At 46.1% G+C, this 21,729-nt stretch overlaps 1 protein-coding gene and 1 long non-coding RNA gene across 2 annotated transcripts in view; one reads left to right on the top strand and one right to left on the bottom strand.

Moving 5' to 3' along the window:
• The window catches only part of ttll5 (tubulin tyrosine ligase-like family, member 5), a 375,463-nt gene extending 361,610 nt beyond the window's left edge, over nt 1-13,853 (top strand). Inside the window, exon 33 of the mRNA XM_078561984.1 lies at nt 11,794-13,853. Within this exon, the coding sequence (XP_078418110.1) occupies nt 11,794-11,873 (80 nt within the window). The 3' untranslated portion in view covers nt 11,874-13,853. The remainder of the gene's footprint in view (nt 1-11,793) is intronic.
• Nucleotides 13,854-16,786: 2,933 nt separating this feature from the next.
• LOC144692889 (uncharacterized) lies at nt 16,787-21,288 on the bottom strand. The gene is made up of 2 exons (XR_013579422.1): nt 20,210-21,288; nt 16,787-19,935 (listed from the first exon to the last, which is right to left on the bottom strand). It is a non-coding gene; the product is annotated as an uncharacterized LOC144692889 (long non-coding RNA).
• Nucleotides 21,289-21,729: the final 441 nt, after the last annotated feature.

The following is a 21,729-nucleotide window of genomic DNA, read 5'->3' as shown; positions in this document are numbered from 1 at the left end:
GCCACATCCTCTGGATTCAATGGGAGGACCATCAAGCAAATGCTAGTGTCCTTCTTAAAGTCAGTTCCACAAGCATTCAGGGAAAACTCCTGCAAAATCAATTTAATGGACTGTCCGGATGGTTGAATACCATCTCGCCTGCCAAAATCCGTTTTCTCAACTCTCAAATGGCTAATGTCCCAGGGGAGGACAAAGAAAATGCTTCAGAGACATCCTGAAGCTCTCCTTGAAACGTGGTAGCATTGACATTAACAACTGGAAGGAGCTTGTTACTGATCATTCAAAATGCAGACAGCTTGTCCACCAGGCTGTATCACGCTGGGTCAAAATCCTGGAACTCCCTCCCTAACAGCACTGTGGGTGTACCTACACCACATGGACTGCAGCGGTTCAAGAAGGCAGCTCAACACCACCTTCTCAAGGGCAATAATGGATGGGCAATAAATGCTGGCCCAGCCAGCGAAGCCCATATCCCATGAATGATTAAAAAAAACACTTTGAGTCATCATCTCTTAATATGAGGCAGGGTTGTTGCAGAGAAGGAACGAAAAGGAAGCAAACCCTGTACTCCGGATCCCACGACCTCATGTTATGCCCTGCCCCAAGTACCCAAAGAACTGAGGGTTGAGAATCAGTCTGTTCAGTCACATGAAGATCCATGGCAGAAACTCGTGACTCTGAGTAGACGTCTTCCTCAAATCGATGGACAGCGGACAATGGCGATCATCTGCAACTATGCCCTGTATACCCAAGTCCAGACCATTAATATATATCAAAAAGAACATTTGTCCTAATACCGGTTCCTGGGGAATACCAATGTATACTTTGCTCCAAAAAACAACCATTCACACTAATCTCTCCTTTCTGTATCTTCACCAATTTTATATCCAATGCTGCCACTGCCCCTTCAATCTCAGTGGCTTCAATTATGCTAACAATTCTATTAAAATTTTGAAAGTCCAAACATATATCCAACATACTGCACCTTTTCAACCCTCTCTGTTACTTCATCAAAGAACCTAATCAAGTTAGTCAAACACAATTTGCCTTCAACAAATCCATGCAAGATCTTTATTAACCCATATGTTTCCAAGTGCCAATTAATTTTGTCTCAGATTATTGTCTCTCAAAGTTTCCTAACGATCAATTTTAGGCCGATTAGCCTATTGTTGCCGGATTTATCACCCTTATTTGAATTAGCGTGTAACATTTGCAATCCTCCAGTTCTGGCACTGATCCCATACCTGAAGAAAATTGGAAGATTGTGACCAGAGCCTCTACAATTTTCATCCGTACTTCCCTCAGCACGCTTCCCAGAAAACACTTTTATTTTAATGGCCCTCTGACTTTTTCCCAAGGTTGCTCCTAACAGTGTCCTGGAAATTAATCTTCAACTCCTGGAAATTCAAGGACAGCCCTGATGTTTGCCCTGATGGTAGCAGACATGTATAACAGATTGCCAGTAAAATCAGAAGTACAGTAGGTCATGTGTCGTTAATTCCTTTTTGAAAACATGCTTAGTTGAATAAGCTAGGGTTAAGGACAACAGAGAAGGTTATACGTCCAGATTTAAGCTGTTAAAAACACTGAAATACAATAGGACCCTGTGAGTAGCATAAGGGAATGTGGCTGATCAGGATTAGACAGCGCAAACTTTAGTGTTCATTTGAAGTTCTGGAGTTCTTGCTTTCAAGAGCTGGGAAGAAGCTTCCAGGCTCTGCCTTCCCTCAAACTCCTACCTCTGGTTGTTTAGCTCCCTGCAGAGCTGAACTGGATTGCCAAGAACCCACAACTCAGCATCAACAGCCCACCTGAATCAGGGCGCCAAGAGAGCCTTTCCTTTGTGTACTTGAAGTATTGAGTTGCTGTGGCAGGTGGCCTTAAGACTGATGGGCGTCTCTGTGTACACACGAGATCACCAACTGATAGGCTTGACTCTTAACTGCCCTCTGAAATGGCCGAGAAAGCCATTCAATTCAATACAGATTTAAAAACTGTGTTAACTGACCCTCACTCTCTGTTAACGGACTCCCACCCTGTGTTAACAGACCCTCATTGCCCCCACTCTGTGTCAATGGACCGTCACTGCCCCCACTCTGTGTTAATGGACCCCCACTCTGTGTTAGTGGACCCTAATTGCCCCCACTCTGTGTTAATGGACCCTTACCGCCCCTACTCTGTAATAGTGGACCCTCACTGCCCCCACTCTGTGTTAATGGACCCTCACTGCCCTTACTCTGTTTTAATGGACCCTTACTTCCCCCACTCTGTTTTAATGTACCCTCACTGCCCCCATTCTGTTTTAACGGACCCTCACTGCCTGAACTCTCTGTTAATGGATGCCCACTCTGTGCTAGTGGACCCTCATGACCCCCACTCTGTGTTAGTGGACCCTCCTACCCCCACTCTGTGTTAATGGATCCCCACTCTGTGTTAATGGACCTCCACTGCTCCCACTCTGTGTTAATGGACCTCCACTGCTCCCACTCTGTGTTAATGGACCTCCACTGCTCCCACTCTGTGTTAATGGATCCCCCACTCTGTGTTAGTGGACCTCCACTGCTCCCACTCTGTGTTAATGGACCTGCACTCTGTGTTGGTGGACCTTCTCTGACCCCATTCTGTGTTGATGGACCCTTACTGCCCCCACTCTGGGTTAGCTCAGTGAGGGTCATTAATAGAGAATAGGGGCAGTGAGGGTCCGTTAACACAGAGTGAGGGCAGTGTAGGTCCATTAACACATTTTTTGAAATCTTTATTGAACTGAGTGGCTTGCTAGACCATTTCAGAGGACAGTTAAGAATCAACCACATTGCTGTGGGCTTGCAGTCACATGTAGATCAGACCAGGTAAGGATGGCTGATTTCTTTACCAGGTGGGTTTTTACAACAATCGATGATAGTTTTATGCTCACTATTACTGAGACTAGCTTTCAATTCCAGATTTATTAATTGAATTTATATTCCACCATCTGCCATGGGGATTTGAACTCTTGCCCCCAGAGCATATACTGGGCCCCTAGATTACTCGTCCACTGACATTACCACCATGCCACCAACTCCCACAAAGTGAGAGCAGTGAGGCTCCATTGGCACAAAGTGTAGACACTAAGGATCCGTTAATAGAGTGAGGGTCCATTAACACAGATTGAGGGCAGTGAGGCTCCGTTAACACAGGATAAGAACAATGAGTTTCCTGCAGTGCAGGATAACAGCAGTCAGGATGCTGTAATGCAGGATAAGCACAATGAGAATCCTGTAACAGTGGGTTCTATCCTCAAGATGCATTGCAGCAACTTGTCAGGTTTCCTTCGACATCTTCCACCCCTAGAAGAAGAGGAGAGCAGGAGCTGGGTTCTCCGCCCTCTCTAAGTTCCCCTTCAAGTCATACATCATCCTGATGTAGAACTACATTGGCCTTCCTTACTGTCGCTGGATCAAAATCCTGCAAATCCCTTAACAGCATTGTGGGTGTACCTACACCTCATAGACTGCAGCAGTTCAACGAGGTGGCTAACCACCACACTTTAGATAAAGGGTGAATTAACTCAACTCCTGACCACATTTCAGCCTCTACCCAAGCTTGGACTAAAGAGCTGAATTCCAGAGGTGAGTAGGAGTGACTGGTCTTGACATCAAGACAGCATTTGACCAAGGAGGCCTAGCAAAATTGAAGTTGATACCAATCGGGGGGAAAACCTCTCCACTGGTTGGAGTCATAGCTAACTCAAAGGGAGATAGTTGTGGTTGTTGGAGTTCAATCACCTCAGTCCTAAGACATTGTAGCAGAAGTTCCCCTCCAAGCTACTCATCGTCCTGACTTGGAAATATATCGCCGTTCCTTCACTGTCGCTGGGTCAAAATCCTGGAACTCCTTCCCTAACAGCACAGTGGGTGTACCTACACCACATGGACTGCAGCGATTCAAGAAGGCAGCTCAACACCACCTTCTCAAGGAAAATTAGGGATGGCAATAAATGTTGGCCTAGTCAGTAACACTCATCCCCTGAATGAATAAGAAAAATCTAGAGATGGGCAATAAATGTAGCAACACTGACAGCCAGCGAATGAATAAATAAGTTAATAAATAAGGGCATCGAGGGTCCACCCCTAACACAGAGCAGGTGAGGGTGGCATGTAATTGGAATCTCAAGATCAGGATGAAGTGGGTCCTCTGACCCTCGATGTTGCAGATACTCGTGGCCACTTTTTGTGTCTGAATTTCACTACCTTTACATGAATTTTTTAAACCGTCATATCTGCTAAATAGAAGCTCTTGTTGCTGTGCCATTTCCACCCATATCTGGATGGGCTGTGGATACAGAACGCGCTCTTTCTAGCTCGCTCTCTCTTACTCCCTCTCTCTAGCTCTCTCCCTCTCTCTAGCTCTTTCTCTGTCTCTTTTGCTTTCTCTCTCTCACACCCGTTCGCTTTCTCTCTAGTTCTCTCCTCCCTCTCTCCAGCTCTCTCATACTCTGTCTCTCAGTAGTGCTTGCTTTCTCTCTCTAGCTCTCTTGCTCCCTCTCATAGCTCTCTCTCTCTCTTCCCCCCTCTCTCGCTCTCCATCTCACTAGCTCTCTCTCGCTCTTGCTTTCTCTCTCCCTCTCTTGCTCTCTCACTCTCTCTAGCCCTCTTAAGGTGTCTCTCTCTCTCTCTCTGTAGCTCTCTCACTCTCTCTCTGTAGCCCTCTCCCTCTGTAGCTCTCCCTCTTTCTCTGTAGCTCTCTCTACCTCTGTCTCTCTCTCTCCTCTCTCCCTCACTCTAACTCGCTCTCCCTCTCGCGCTCTCTCTCTAGCTCACACTCTCTCTCCCGCTAGGTTGCCCTCTCTCCCTCCAGCTCGCTCCCTCTCTCCCTCCAGCTCGCTCCCTCTCTCCTACCTCGCCCCCTCTCTCTCTCTAGCTCACTCTCCCTCTAGCTCGCTTTCTCTCTCTCTTTCTCTCTAGCTCACTCTCTCTCTCTAGCTCGCTCTCACTCTAGCCCGCTCGCTCTCACTCTAGCTCTCTCTCTCTCTCTCTAGCCCGCTCGCTCGCTCTCACTCTAGACCGCTCGCTCTCACTCTAGCCCGCTCGCTCTCACTCTAGCCCAGTCGCTCTCACTCTAGCCCGCTCGCTCTCACTCTAGCCCACTCTCTCTCGAGCTCACTCTCTCTCACTCTAGCTCGCTCGCTCTCACTCTAGCCCGCTCGCTCTCACTCTAGCCCGCTCGCTCTCACTCTAGCCCGCTCGCTCTCACTCTAGCCCACTGTCTCTCTCGAGCTCACTCTCTCTCACTCTAGCCCGCTTGCTCTCACTCTAGCCCGCTCGCTCTCACTCTAGCCTGCTCGCTCTCACTCTAGCCCGCTCGCTCTCACTCTAGCCCGCTCGCTCTCACTCTAGCCCGCTCGCTCTCACTCTAGCCCGCTCGCTCTCACTCTAGCCCGCTCGCTCTCACTCTAGCCCGCTCGCTCTCACTCTAGCCCACTCTCTCTCTCGAGCTCGCTCTCTCTCACTCTAGCTCGCTCACTCTCACTCTAGCCCGCTCGCTCTCACTCTAGCCCGCTCGCTCTCACTCTAGCCCACTCTCTCTTGAGCTCGCTCTCTCTCAATCTAGCTCGCTCGCTCTCACTCTAGCCTGCTCGCGCTCACTCTAGCTCGCTCGCTCTCACTCTAGCTCGCTCATTCACTCTAGCCTGCTCGCCCTCACTCTAGCCCACTCGCTCTCATTCTAGCTCTCTCTCTCTCCCTCTAGCTCGCTCGCTCTAGCTCACTCACTCTAGCACACTCACCCTAGCTCGTACTGTCTCCCTCTAGTTCACTCACTGTCTCTAGCTCGCTCTCTCTACTTGCTCGCTCTCTCACCTCCCCCGCTGTCTTTAGCTTACACTCTCTCCCGCTAGCTTGCTCTCTCTACTCGCTCGCCCTCACTACCTCGCTCGTCCTCGCTACCTCGCTCACCCTCTCTCTCTTGTCCCCCTAGCTCACTCTCTCTATAGGTCCCTCGCTCTCACTCTTTCAAACTCTCTAGCTCTCTCGCTCTCACTCTTTCAAACTCTCTCTCTAGCTCTCTCGCTCTATCTCTTTCAAACTCTCTCTCTCTCTAGCTCTCGCTCTCACTCTAGCATGCTCTCTCACTTTCTCTCTCTCTCTCTGGATCTCTCACGCTCTCTCTTTCAAACTTTCCCTAGCTCTCGCTCTCACTTTAGCTTGCTCTCTCTCTCTCTCTCTCTCTGTAGCTCTTTCGTTTTCCCTCTAACTCTCGTTCTCCCCTTAGCTCTCTTGCTCGCTCTCTCTAGCATGCTCTCTCTCTCTAACTCTCTGTCATTCACTGTTGCATGCCTCCCTGTGCCAGTGTCAGGAATCCCTTGGATATTAAATGAGTTGCTGGCTCATTGCCCAGATGCAGGAGTCAGGATATCAGATGACTATGGAGCAGCTGTTAAAGAGTCTGCCGAGATCAGGTGTCCGACTGTAAATGCGCTCGAAGCAAGACAGCTACACTCACTGCCACAAGGATTTAGTAAGAGGATTTTTCTTTGCTCATTAAGCTGAGAGGTGGAAGTGCTGGAGGATTACACGTAGTTTCCATTCAGCAGCTGGTAATATGGCAGAGAGCAGCAAGTATTTAATGAATTCTGCAAAACAGGCCATTCTCAGAATAGTTTGCAAATAAAAGCAAAACTATGTTTATAAAATCCAGAAATATGATCAGCACTGAATAGAGAAAAGATATGTCAGTATATCTGAACGAGAGGCTTCCTCTAATACCAGCACTGGGCAATTTCCTTTTATTTATTTGGCATTGCTGGCTCAGCCAGCATTCAATATCCATCCCTAGTTGCCCCTTGAGAAGGTGGTGGTGAGCTGCCTTCTTGAACCGCTGCAGTCCATTTGGTGTAGGTGCACCCACAGTGCTGTTAGGAAGGGAGTTCCAGGATTTTGACCCAGTGATAGTGAAGGAACGGCGATATATTTCCAAGTCAGGATGGCGAGTGACTTGGAGTGGAACTTGCAGATGGTGGTGTTCCCATGTGTCTGCTGCCCTTGTCCTTCTAGGTGGTAGAGTTCATGGGTTTGGAAGGTGCTGTCTAAGGAGCCTTGGTGAGTCGCTGCAGTGCATCTTGTAGATGGCACACACTGCTGCTACTGTGCGTCGGTGGTGGAGGAGGTGAATGTTTAAACCAAAGGCAGTTTAGTTTTGATTTACTGAAAGATCCCAAGGCTGACACTAGGAGAGCCAAAATGAGCAAAAGAGACGAGATAAGTCAAGGAGCAGCAACCAGGCTATCTTCAGTTTCAAAAACCTATAGATTGTGTGGAGTGGGATGGGGGCATTGGTTGGAATTTGCAGCTACGAACAAAATTAGAAAGAGTAACATGGTACTTTATTGAAGATGGTAATGGGATACAATTTTGTCAGCAACTCCACTGGAGGAGCAGAGAGGTTTCGAGATCCAAGGACAGAAAACACAAAATGCTAGTTGCACAGCTACATAAATAATTAAATAGGCTAGTGGAATGTTGGCCTTTATCTCGAGAACAGTGATACTCAAAGGGGCAAAAGTTACATTACAGTTGTACAGAGCCTTGATTGGACCCCATCCGGAGCAACTTCTCAGTTCTGGGCACTACACCTCAGGAAGGACATAATGGCCTCAGAATGGGTGTAGCACAGATTCACCAGGGCTAAAAGGGTTCAATTACAAGGACAAGCTGCGCAAGCTTGGCTTGTAATCTCTTGAGTTTAGAAGGGTAAGGGATGATCTAATCAAAATATTGAAGATGATTAAAGGATTTGGTATGGTAGGTAGAAAGTATTGCCTCTCGTCAGGGAATGTCCAGAACAAGGGGTCGGAACCTTAAAATGAGAGCTAGGCTGTTCAGAGGTGATGTCAGGAAGCATTTCTTCACACAAAGGGGAGTAGAAATCTGGAAATCTGTCCCACAAAAAACTGTTGAGGCTGAGGGTCAATTGAAAATTTCATTGAGATTGATGGATTTTTGTTAGGTAAAGATATTAAGGGTTACAGAACCAGGCAGCCTCGAGGGTTGATTGGCCTCCTCCTGTTTATGTGGGACGTGCCTGATGTGTTTTGACTGGTGGATTGGTCATGCTGGCAGAGAGAGGGGGAAGATTACATCGTCTTCAGTTCGCATAAATACTATCTTGGACATGCTGTTGGATATCTCACTGTAAAGAGAATAACAACTTGAATTTATATAGCATCCTTAACTTCATGAAACATTTGAAGGTGTTTCAAAGGAGCATTATAAAACAAAATTTGACACTAAGCCTCATAAGGAGATATTAGGTCAGATGACCAGAAGCTTAGCTAAAGAGGTAGATTTTAAGGAGTGTCTAAAAGGAGTAAGAGCAGTAGCGAGACAGATGGATTTAGGGAGGGAATTCCAGAGCTTAGGGCCTAGACAGCTGAAGGCATGGCCAATAGTGGAGTGATTAAAATCGGGGATGCCTAAGATGCCGGAATGAGAGGAGCACAGAGTCCTCAAAGGGCTGTGAGCTGCAGGAGATTGCAGGTGGGGGTGAGGCCATGACGGGATTTAAAAACAAGGAAGAGAATTTTTAAATTGGAGTGTTCCTTAACCGTGAGCCAATAAGCAAGCGTGTGGGTAACAGATAAACAGGGTTGGTGTGACTTAGGACACAGGCAGCAGGTTTTTGGATGATCTCAGGTTTACGGAGAGGAGAATGTGGAGGACCAGCCAAGAATGCGTTAGAATAGTCAAGGTTAGAGGTAACAAAGGCATGGATGAGGGTTTCAGCAGCAAATGAGTTGAGGCAGGGGCGAAGATGGGTGATGTTGTGGAGGTAGAAATAGGTGGTCTAAGTGATGGTGTGGATGTGTGGTTGGAAGCACATATTGGGATCAGTGAAGATGCCAAGATTGCAAATTGTCTGGTTCAGAATCAGACAGTTGTTTCAACTGGGATGGGAGGAGTGCGCAAATTATCAAGTCCCAATACTCCATAGGACGTACCATTAATTTAAATGTTTAATTTTCTCACCAAAATGGCCAATTATTTACCTATACTTCTAGTACCCAGAAGAAAAGAGACTTTGACCTTTTCTTGAAACTTGTTTAAAAGGAGTTTTGTTTCAAAAAACTCAGAATGATTAATTTATTTTAAAACAAAACTCCTTTTAAGTTTCAAGAGCCGGTTGACACATGATTATAACCTGGAAGTGTAACTAACTAACCCTATTAAACTTCCCCAGCACAGGCACAGACACACGGGCACACAGGACAAACAAGAGACAGACACACACGGACACACACACACACACACACACGGACACGGACACACAGACAAACAAGAGACAGACAAACAAGAGACACGGACACACAGACACACAGACAAACAAGAGACACACACACACGGACACACAGACAAACAAGAGACACACGGACACAGACAAACAAGAGACACACACAAACGGACACACAAACAAGCAAGAGACACACATACACGGACACAGACAAACAAGAGACACACACACACGGACACACAGACAAACAAGAGACACACACACATGGACACAGACAAACAAGAGACACACACAAATGGACACACAAACAAACAAGAGACACACACACGGACACACAGACAAACAAGAGACACACATACACGGACACAGACAAACAAGAGACACACAGGTAGTTTCTGCAGAGCTAGGCGGATGGTAAAAAAACTTTTCAAGAAAGAAAAAAAATTAAAGTTCATGGAGGTTCGATGCTGTCGGTCTGAAGTTCCCTCAGGCAAAGACTGGGCCCAGTAGATGTCGGGAAGTTCACCAACGATGCTTCAGTGGAGAGGAGAGTGTAGCTGGACCAATTCTTCCTTTCTCAGCTAACAAGTCCAAAATTATGCAGTCAAACTACACTCAGATGAGCATTATCTGGCTACAGGTTGAGAATCACACACGGTTTCACAAAGCAAAGAGGGAGAGAGAGCTCGTCAGGGTAGCCTCCTGTTCTCAGCTTTTCCCCAACAAGACTGAAAGCAAAACCACAGGTTCAAACTTAGGTTTGCCTCTGCCATGTGATTGTCTTTTTGTCTTTCAGCTTTTCATAAATGAAAGTCCTTTGCAGTTCAAAACAAACAAATCCTTCTCAAGTACCGTATAGCTTAGGTGATTGCTTGGAAGAGGCCTGCTTGTTGACAGTTCCAAGGTGAACTTATGATCCTTTTTTAAAAAAAACTCTTGGGCAGCCTCCAATGTCCAAATAATGCAATGTCCTTCCATATTTTAAAAAGTAAAATCCAGTTTAAAGAGATATAATTCCAACACAGTTGCCAGGAAGAGGGATGGAATCAGTGGGGAGGGAATGGAGTTTGGAATGGGGACCGATGACAGTGGCTTCAATCTTCCCAACATTTAACTGGAGGAAATTTCTGCTCAGGTATAAAAATAGTCATTTGGTAGTATAGAACTTTAGTATTGCTGAAAAATGGCACATGTCAACGCTTTTCATCTTGTGAATTTCCTGATGCGTGCAGGACAAAAAGCTTTGACATCTGCCTTTTTTCAGAAATACTCCAGTTTGGACTCATCCAGCACTGGGTGTGAGTCAAGCAGTGTGATAATTTAGAGACAGTTAAGGGTTTAAGGTAGGTGGTGATGAGGTAGAACTGGGTGTCGTCAGTGTACGTTTGGAAACTGTTTTTTTTCTAATGATGTCACTGAGAGGCAGCAGGTAAATGTGAAATAGGAGGGGGCCAGGGATAGATCATAGGGGGCAGCAGAGACAATGGTTTGGAGGTGGGAAGAGAAGCCATTGCAGGTGATTTTCTGGCTATGATTAGAGCGATTAAAGTGGAACCAAGTGAATGCAGTCCCACCGAGCTGGATGACAGTGGAGAGGCAATGGAGGAGGATGGTCAACCGTGTCACAGACTGCAGATAGGCTGAGATGAACGAAGAGGGATAGTGTACCTTTGTTACAATCGCATATGATGTTATTTGTGACTTTGCTAAGAGCTATTTTGGTACTTTGGTGGAGTGTGAGAATCCGGACAGAAGGGATTCATATATGGATATGGGAAGCGATGAAGTGTTGAAAAGCTGACTACATGGGCTGTTTACAACAGTAGCCTGTTTGTAAATGTAGCTGCTTTGTAAGAGGTACAAAAGAATGAATATAGAAAGACTTGTATTTCTGTAGCAGCTTTCACAACCTTAGGACAAAGTATTTCACAGCCAGTGAGGTGCTTTTTGAGATGTGGTCATTATTACAATGTAGCGTATATAGCAAGCTCCTACAAACAGCAATGTGACCATGGCCAGATAATCTGTTCAGTAATGTTGGTTGAGGGGTAAACATCGGTCCAGAATACCAGAGAGAACCCTCCTGCTTTTCTTTGCAATAGTGCCTTGAGATTATTTATGTCCCCCTAATAACTCCCTCAGTATTGTGTTGGAAATTCAGCTGAGATTTTAGTGCTCAAGTCTCTGGACTGAGATTGGAACCCACAAAACTTTTGACTCGGGCAAGGGTGCTGACCACTGAGTCACAACTGACACTAGCTCCTGCCCTAGATTTGACCAGCACAGGTATGCTCCTGACCTCCTCAGAGGTGCCTCTGCCACAGAGACTGGCAGCTCTTTCTGAGGGATTTGAATAAGTTTCTCCTCCCTGTGGGGTAGCTCCTTGCCAGCTCGCTCTCTACCAGCAGGAGTGTCCAGACTTGCAGCTCCTACCCAATGCTAATGTGAATTTGTGATTCTGATGAGGAAACCTGGCAATCTGTGAGTTTGTACTTTGTTAAACATTGTTTTCTGTTTGTGTATTCACAGCTCAGCCTAGCAGCAGCAGGCTAACCCTCACCTTTACACCAAGAAACACATCGGGAAATAGGAGTGAATGGACCAGCTGATCCTCGCAGGCCGCATTCCCTGAATCCACTGGTACAAAGGGATTGAGGAATCTATTGGTTCAGAGAGATCGAAGAATCCACATCAGAGATTTTTCTTCAATGCTGTTTCTCCCTGAACCTTTTTAATCTCCGCTCCCCCCCGCTTCCCACCGCATCCCACACCCCCACCCACCGACGCCCACCAGACTGGAGATGGGCTACGAGGTTAACAACTGGCAGCTTCTTAAGGAACGGGAATGGAGGACAGGAAGCGGAAACTCTCAGACTGTGGACAATTGTAGACAATTGGCAACTTCACCATGGCGGTTCCTGAGAGAATGCCCCACAGCCCCATTCACCATGAGATAAACAATAAGGCGCAAGTCATTGTTTCCCCATTAGAGGAAGGGCAGCACTGCCAACAGCCCATTCTGCTCCAAGTGGTTCAGTGATCATTGACCCACCCTATACCACATGAGGAGGTCTGCCCACTCATGGTTATTGATGTCTATCACTCCATGGAGTTTCGTTCTGAGTGCTGCATGTACTGAACCTTCTGGGATGGAATTGGCCAGCTCTTCAGCCTTGCAGCTGCTACACAGGATTGTAATCACCTGAAGGAATGCTGCAGATTTGTGGGCATTGCTCAGCCTGAGAAAGGATCCTTTCTACCACAGCATGGCTCCTCACAGAGCAATGTCCATCTTGAACAGAGGGTGCAATGTAGGTTGGAGACATGGATCTGCTTCTGTGAGCACCTGTTTATAACCAATCGATTAGCAACCCATTGGCGCCTAATCTGTTTATTAGGGGCTCAACACTTCTACTTAATGGAGTCTTAGAAAGACCGTCCTTGCTTTCTGTTGTTGGAAACAAGATAAGAAAATGGAACAGCAATGAGTGCCAGCAGCTGAACTGCCCACATGTTTATTATTCAATCTTAAGATGTGGGCTTCGCTGGCTGGGCCAGCATTTATTGCCCATTCCTAATTGCCCTTGAGAAGGTGGTGGTGAGCTGCCTTCTTGAACCGCTGCAGTCCCTGTGGTGTAGGTACACCCACAGTGCTGTTAGGAAGGGAGTTCCAGGACTTTGACCCAGTGACAGTGAAGGAACAGCGATATATTTCCAAGTCAGGATGGTGTGTGGCTTGGAGGGGAATTTGCAGTTGGTGGTGTCCCTGTTCGCCTGCTGTCCTTGTTTTCGAGGAGGTGGAGGTCTGTGTGAGGAAGCCCAGAGCAACAAGTCTGCCAAGGACCCTAAGTGGAGGGAAGATGGATTTGATGGAGGCGAGGGGTTTGCGGATAGTATAAGCCGCACTGTGATATGGGAATCTATATGTGTTTGATGGTCCCTGATGTAAATGACGAGTTCTCACCTTCTCTGTTGGCTGCCATTTAAAATTCTTGCTGAACATTTTGACTCATTGCCCTTGACTCTTCCACAGCTCTGCCCATTTAATGAGAGCTCCATCCATTCGGTCTCCTTCCACTCCCCAACAGCACTCCCGTGTGAATGATACTCTCCCCACACACCTCCACCCTGTTCCACACAACCTCCTTTCACACTCTGAGTTGGAGGATGAGGGGTGGTGTTTGGTGCAAAAATGCATTCGGTATTTTACAGGGTAATAGACGGCTAAGGGGTCCACACTGAGCAAACCCCCTTCCCCTCGGCCCAGTCACACCACAGGCCTGTGAAACCCCATTACTCATGTATAATAAACCTGGCAGCGGAGAGCGGCTATAATGTTGGTATTTATGATTCTTTGTTAATATTTTGTTTTTGGAGCATGTTACTCTGTGACTATTTTGTACATAATAATGGGGGCGGGAGATATCTGGCCTTTTATTTTTTATTATATAAGAATTCTGAGAAGGGTCTGTTGTCAGCCTTCCTGTAAACACTACTGGATGTGGTACTCTGCTCAAGACAGACCGAGCTGTTTCTAAAAGAGACTTACAGCTGATGTATTAAAATGAATCTTAATGTTTTCAGATGTGGCTCTTTGTTTCCAGCAGTTATTATCTCTGAGTTATTTAAGTGCGCAGGATAGCAACAAGAGACATGAGCAGCTAATCTGTGGTGTTGTTGGAGAGAGCTTGGAGAACTGTATTGTCCTGTGAATGGCTTCATGGGATCTTTAGAGGTGTTTAAAATGATTCAGGGGTTTGACACTGTGGATGCTGAGAAACCTTCTTCTCTGGTGGAGAATCCAGAACAAAAGGGAAAAAACTTTAAAATTGCAGCTGGGCTGAACAGGGCTGATGTCAGGAACCACTTCTTCACACAAAGGGTAGTGCAAATCTGGAACTCCTCCCCCAAAAAGGCTGATTGCTGGGGTGTCGATTGGAACTTTCAGGATTGAGGTTGATAGATTTTTGTTGGTAAGGGTGTCAAGGGATTACTGAGCAAAGGTGGCAAAATGGAGTTAAAGGACAGATCAGTTATGTAAATATATATGTTTGTCACAGGCCTCAAGACTGTTAATCTTACTGATCAGAAATACATTTAGCCAATTAGCTGTATTCTTATTTGGTCTTCGCTGGATTCCGAATAATCCACACCTGGATTCCCAATTAGTCATATCCGGATTCCCATTTAACCAAATCTGGATTGTCAATGAACCACATGTGGCAAGTATTTAATGCATTGAACCACACTGACCCCCATACAGTGCAATCACTGGATTGCTCCTGTCTGAACCACTGTATCATGACGTTTGTGTGTTTAAAGCACTTGGTTTGCTAAAGGAGCAAAAAGAAAAAATTGGTGAATGTTAGAAGTTCTGAAGCAAGGACAGAAAGTGCTGGAAACACAGCAGATCAAGCTACTACTATAAAGCTAAAGGACAAGTTAACATTTCAGGTCCAACCCTCCATCGGAAGTGGAAACTAATGGATAAGTAAGTGTTTCAGTGAGGTAGGAAAATAATAGAAAAAGGATGGGGAGAAACAACAGTTACTGCATTTACAGGGAAGGGGTGGGAGGGAAGGAAACTGTGAGGGAGGAAATAGGTGGGAAGGAGTGGGTGGGAGGGAAAGACTGGGGTGAATGAGCTATGAACTGTTGAATGATATAAAGATTGTCTTGTTTTTCAGCTGTTTTGCAAACTTGTTTGAATTGATAACATCTATTTCATAGAGAACCAGTAGACCCATCATCTACTTACACTCTGTTATCTCCACCAACTTAACTACCAAACCACTCACTGTTCCTGGTTTAACTGCGAAGCCCTATTAATAATTAGTGCAACTGGGCGAAGATGAGTTGCTGCAGCAAGGCTAAGATCACAATTGCAGCAGATTCCCGATATCGAGAGCAGGCCTGAGTCCCATCCATTCAACCCATCATATGGTGAGGGGGACACAGTCCACGGTGAGTACTGTTCAAATTTGGGCTAGATCAGTCAGGTTTCAGGGATAGAACTTTTGTATCTGAGTCAGGAGCTCATGGGTTTAAGTCCTTCTCCAGAGATATGAGAAGGCAGTCACATTCTTAGGTTAGGAAGTTGGACAGGTGTGGTTAGTGGTCACGGACAGGAGGGTGTGACTGCAGTCAGGCAGGTAAAGGAACCCTAAATGTAGTGCTGGGGGAGCCTCAGCCTTTACTCTTATCCAATTAGGTATGAGGTTCTTACTGCCTGTGTGGATGAGGGCAAAGTCTGCAGGCTGGTGAGCAAACAGACCATGGCCAATTGGGACAGGAGGCCATTCAAATGGAGAGTGTGAAAAGGAATGTAGTAGTAACAGTGGGGGACATTAGCCGGGATAGATGCAATTGTCTGTAGCCGCGGCCACAGCAGTTTCAAGTGCCCAAAAGGTCTTTCCGGCTCCTATTTCTTATACGTTTATGTTCATCCCCATAATGCAGGCCGACACTCTTGGAGCAGTACTAAGGGAGTGCTACATTGTCATGGGTCAGTACAGGGAGAGTGCTACACTGTTGGAGGGTTAGTACTAAAGGAGGGTTAGCTGCACTGCAGGAGGGACAGTACTAAGGGAATGTTGCACTGTTGGAGGGTCAGTACTGAGGGAATGCTGCAGTGTCAGAGGGTCAGTACCGAGGGAGCGCCACACTGTTGGAGGGTCAGTACCGAGGAAGCACCACACTGTTGGAGGGTCGGTATTGAGGGATTGCTACCCTATCGAAGGGTAAATACTGAGGGAATGCTGCACTGTCAGAGGGTCAGTACTAAGGGAGTGCTGCACTGTCAAAGGGTCAGCACTGAGGGAGTGCTGCATTGACAGAGGGTCAGTACTGAGGGAGTGCTGCACTGATGGAGAGTCAGTACTGAGGGAGTGCTGCACTGATGGAGAGTCAGTACTGAGGGAGTGCTGCATTATTGGAAGGTCAGTACTTTGGGAGTGCTGCACTGTCAGAGGGTCAGTACTGAGGGAGTGCCGCTCTGTAGGAGGGTCAGTAGTCAGGCAGTGCTGCACTGGGAGAGGTGCTATTTTTTGAATGGGATGTTAAACTGAAGCCTGGTCTGCCTCAAATGGATGTAGCCACTATTTGAACAAAAGGATGGGAGTTCTTTCTGGTATCCTCAACAATATTTATCCCCCGACCAGCATCACCAAAGCAGATTATCGGGTCGTTATCATCTGGTGTCTGAGGAAGCTTGCTGTGTGTGAATAGGCTGCCCTGTTTCCTACATTACAACAGTAACTGTACTTTGAGAAGTACCTCCTTGACTGTAAAGCACGTTGGGAAATTCTGAAGCCATGAAAGATGCTGGATAAATGCAAATCTTATTTTCTTCCACATCAGCTTGTGAAGTCTTGCTCAATGAATCTAATTATCCCTGGACCCTATGTCCCTCTGTGCTATATAATTGATAGTGTGACTCATGTTCAGGTACAAATTTCCCTCCCACCCTCTTCAACTTGCTTTCGTTCTCACTTTTAATGAAGTCAGCCAAACAAATTGAGGATGAAAATTAATCCAAGTTACACTTTATTCACAGCTAGTTCACATACAACAAACCTGTTTTTTTTAAAAAAAAAGTTGATTCATTAATGGAAAAATGTACTAAAAATAAATTATCAGGTAGAATGTGCAAACTTCCGTAGAACTGCACACACCTGAGAGTGACAGGCTGTAAGCCAATCAGGAGCCCTGTCCTACATTGTCACACAGTCAGATTAAAATGAGGCAAGGTTTCTCAATTCACTGCAAAGCAGTCGTCAATCTTGATTAACCGTACAGATTTGTGTTCTTATTATTCCTATTTATACACATACATTTACTGAATACAGTTAATCATCCACAGAAATGCACCATTGTTAAATCCCCTTTCCCATCCCCACACCAAACCTATCACCATTACCTCTCAAACTGCTCATTTTGCTGTCACCCAGTGAAGCTAACCCAAAGCCTGTGAGAAATCGCCCAGCTCTGACCAGCTTTAAAGACATCTCAACCACCAGTCTAAACATTCATTGGCTCACTGGCTGCAATGTGTGTGCAATCTACAGGATTCACTGCAGCAACTCCCACCTAGAAGGACAAGGACACCACCTGCAAGTTCTCTGCCAAGCCACACACCATCCTGACTTGGAACTATATCTCCGTTCCTTCACTGTTGTGGGGTCAAAATCCTGGAACTCCCTCCCTAACAGCACTGTGGGTGTACCCAAGCCACATAGTCTGCAGTAGTTCAAGGCAGTGGTTCACCACACCTTATTAAGGGGCAACCAGGGATGGGTAATAAATGCTGGCCTTGCCAATGAAGCCTACATCCTGAGAATGAATAAATTTTAAAGAGCTCCAAGACAGGTTTACCAAGTACAGGTAATTGGGGATTAAGATTATGTTAATTGCTATTTTACCTTAAACCCATATTTTTAATTCTAGAATTAATTTAATGTATTTCCTATTTTTTTTTAAATGCATTTGTGGCTCAGTTAATACCCTCCTCTCTGAATCAGGTGGTTGTAGATTCAAACCCCAATCTCGGACTTGAGCACATAATCTAAGCCAACACAAGAGAGTCCGACATTGTTGATGATATCTTCCAGGTGAGATATTAAAATGAGATCCTGTCTCCAGCTCAGAATCCTGCAGCATAAGTGAAAGTGCAGGCAGTTCTCCCAGTGCCCTGGCCAATATTAATCCCTCAAAGTAAATTGTCATTCACCTTGCTGCTGTTTGTGGAATCCTGCTGTGCATGATTTGTCTGCCACGTTTGTCTACAGAACAATAATTACTACACTTAGAGTAATCATTGATGTGGAACACATTGTGAAGCTCTGAAAGTGTGATAAGGCACTAATAAATTCACCTTTTACTGTTTGAAATGAAACATACCAGTATTGAGGTTTACAGACTGCCAGTTTCATCACACTGTGCACTGCACCTGAAACCTGACTATTCATTCTTTTCCATGGATGCAACTTTGTAAGTGTGCTGCACAGTTAGCGCGTTTGACTGAGTGTGGCGTCCAGGAGCCTGAGCAAAATTGAAGTCGATGGGAATCGGGGGAAAAACCTTCCACTAGTTGGAGTTATAACTAGCACAAAGGAAGATGGTTGTATTTGTCAATCATCTCAGTCCCAGGAATTTCGGCAGAAGTTCCCCAGGGTAATGTCCAAACCCAACCACCTTCAGCTGTTTCATCAATGACCTGCCCTCTAACATAAGGTCAAAAGGAGGGATGTTCGCCGATGATTGTGCAAAGTCCAGTACCATTTGCAAATCCTTAGATATTGAAGCAGTCAGTGCCTGCATGCAACAAGACCTGGACAACATTTAGGCTAGGGCTGATGAGCAGGGTCAGAGGTGGAGTTATAATTACCCTCCCAAATCAGAGGGAATTGTGAATAATACCAGGAACCACATTGAAAGTTCCTACTTGCACAGGTCTTTCATCTGTTAAAGGACATTTAAACTGGTTATTACTCAGGACTGTGTTCAGCATGCAACACAGAAAGTCAGGCACACATCCTGGACTGTAAAGAAGCTGGGCGATGATTTCTGAGGTGTACAGCTCTGATAACTGCATAGTGGCACTATTACTTTCCCACAATAAGAACAAATGTTTGAAGTTTCCTCGAGGCCTTCCCAATCAGTGTACTTTTGGCAAAAATTAGCTGAAACTGGTTACATGTCTAGCCAAGAACCAATAAGGAAATTCCTGGCAAACCTCGCTTGCCCTGTTCTAAAACGTCAGCTGGTGCTGACCCAGGTACAACTAGACCCACACAGGCTATACAGCAACAGACAGAAGCGAATCATTCCTTTTTACCTGCCGCGTACTGTGCTTGTACAGGGGTTCAAACTGAGACACACACGATCTATACAGAACCAGGTGAGGTGAGAGTGACTGCCCTTGACATCAAGGCAGCATTTGACCGAGTGTGGCATCAAGGAGCCCGAGCAAAACTGGAGTCAATGGGGATCAGGGGGAAAACGCTCCGCTGGTTGGAGTCATACCTGGCACAAAGGAAGATGGTTGTGGTTGTTGGAGGTCAATCATCGCGGTTCCAGGACATCACTGCAGGAGTTCCTCAGGGTAGTGTCCTCGGCCCAACCATCTTCAGCTGCTTCATCAATGCCCTACCTTCCATTATAAGGTCAGAAGTGGGGATTTTTGATGATGATTGCACAGTGTTCAGTACCATTCACAACTCCTAAAATACTGAGACAGTCTATGTCCATATACAGCAAGACCTGAACAACATTCAGGCTTAGGCTAATAAGTGACGTAATATTTGCACCACACAAGTGCCAGGGAATGAACATCTCTGATAAGAGAGAATCTAAGCATCTCCCCATGATGTTCAAAAGCATTATCATCGCTGAATACCTGACCATCAACATGATCAGTAACTTAACTGGACTAGCCATATAAATAGTGTGGCTACAAGAACAGAGGACTGGGAATTCTGCAGTGAATAACTCATCTCCTGACTCTCCAAAGCCTGTCCATCATCTAGAAGGCAAAAAGTCAGGAGTGTGATGGAATACTCTCCACTTGCCTAGGTGATTGCAGCTCCAACAACACTCAAGAAGCTCAACACCATCCAGGACAAAGCAGCCCACTTGATCTGCACCCCATCCACCAACTTAAACATTCACTCCCTCCCCCGCCGACGCACAATAGCAGCAGTGTGTACTATATACAAGGTGCACTGCAGCAACTCACCAAGGTTCCCTCAACAGCACCTTCCAAACTTATGACTTCTACCACTTGGAAAGACAAGGGCAACGGATGCATGGTAACACGACGACCTGCAAGCTCCCCTCCAAGCCAAACACCAACCTGACTTAGAACTATATCACCATCCCTTCACTGTTGTTGGGTCAACATCCTGGAACTCCCTAACAGCACTGTGGGTGTACATTCCAGATGGACTGCAGCGATTTGAGAAGGCAGCCCAGCGCCACCTTCTCCAGGTCAATTAGGGATGATCAAAAAATTCTGTCCTTGCAAGAGAGGCCCACATCCCACGAAACAGTGAAAAAAATGAGTCCCCCTTTGCCAGCTGTGTACTGTACAGAAGCTGACAGAGAGACACACCCAGGTCATAGTGCCAGTCCAGGTTGATGGAAACAAAGATCTAGAGTGCAGGAGAAGTAGGAAGTGGAGGAGAGACCCGGGGGAAGGAGCAAAAAGGAAAGCAGAAACACAGTGTGCAAAGAGAAGAGCAGGAACAGGGAGCGGGAAGCAGATATCAGATACCAGGGAAGCAGGGAGGAGAGCAGGTATAACAGGAGGAGATGGAAGCATTGAACAAATGTCAGGAAATTAGGGATGTGGGGACCTGGTATTTCTAGAGATTAGGGATCTTGGAGTGGAAAGAAGAGCATGATGCTCTGGACATGTACTGAGAGTTAAAATAAAATCACTCACTAAATTAAAAAATGGGAATTATAAATTAAATATTACTGGAAAATCCCTTGAATGAAGATTTACCACAATGTAAACATCAACGTTAGACTGAGATATAGTAGTCCTTTCCAGCTGTACAATATTACAACAGGTTACATCAGAAATGGACTTGACATCAGTCATGTTCTGACCTTGTGCTGTGAGCAGGATCCTTTTATGCCAGAGTTATTAGGGGAAACTAATGACTGCACAGACAAAATTTTAAATGTTCAGAAAACTAAACGTGCACCTTGAATTTCTGACATGCACTTGCATGGGCAAGGCTATCCAATAGGTAGCATAAATATTTTCAAACCATCACCCATAGGCACCATGCCTGACATACTGACCCAAAGATACCAAGAGTCTGTTAACTAATGCATACAATCCCACAGAATTCAGCATCAACAACAGTCCACCACAGATAAGTAAGTACCTGTCAGCGAAGGAGAATCTCTATGGGTGTGTCTATCAGTGATGAGGTATCCATGGGTCAGTGTATATCAGTGATAAAGTCTCTGTGGGTCAGTGTCTATCAGTGACAAGGCGTCTCTGTGGGTCAGTGTCTATCAGTGATAAAGTCTCTGTGGGTCAGTGTATATCAGTGATGGGGAGTCTCTGTGGGTCAGTGCCTATCAGTGATGGGAGTCTCTGTGGGTCAGTGTCTATCAGTGACGGGAGTCTCTGTGGGTCAGTGTCTATCAGTGACGGGGAGTCTCTGTGGGTCAGTGTCTGTCAGTGGTGGGAGTCTCTCTGGGTCAGTGTCTATCAGTGATGGAAGTCTCTCTGGGTCAGTGTCTATCAGTGATGGGGAGTCTCTGTGAGTCAGTGTCTATCAGTGACGGGAGTCTCTCTGGGTCAGTGTCTATCAGTGATGGGGAGTCTCTGTGGGTCAGTGTCTATCAGTGACGGGAGTCTCTGTGGGTCAGTGTCTATCAGTGACGGGGAGTCTCTGTGGGTCAGTGTCTATCAGTGATGGGGAGTCTCTGTGGGTCAGTGTCTAT

Source organism: Cetorhinus maximus, chromosome 18, assembly GCF_964194155.1.
Source record: "Cetorhinus maximus chromosome 18, sCetMax3.hap1.1, whole genome shotgun sequence".
In the NCBI taxonomy this organism is placed as follows: domain Eukaryota; kingdom Metazoa; phylum Chordata; class Chondrichthyes; order Lamniformes; family Cetorhinidae; genus Cetorhinus; species Cetorhinus maximus.
The sequence above is the reverse complement of the archived record's forward strand: the minus strand, read 5'-3'. Positions and strand labels throughout refer to the sequence as shown.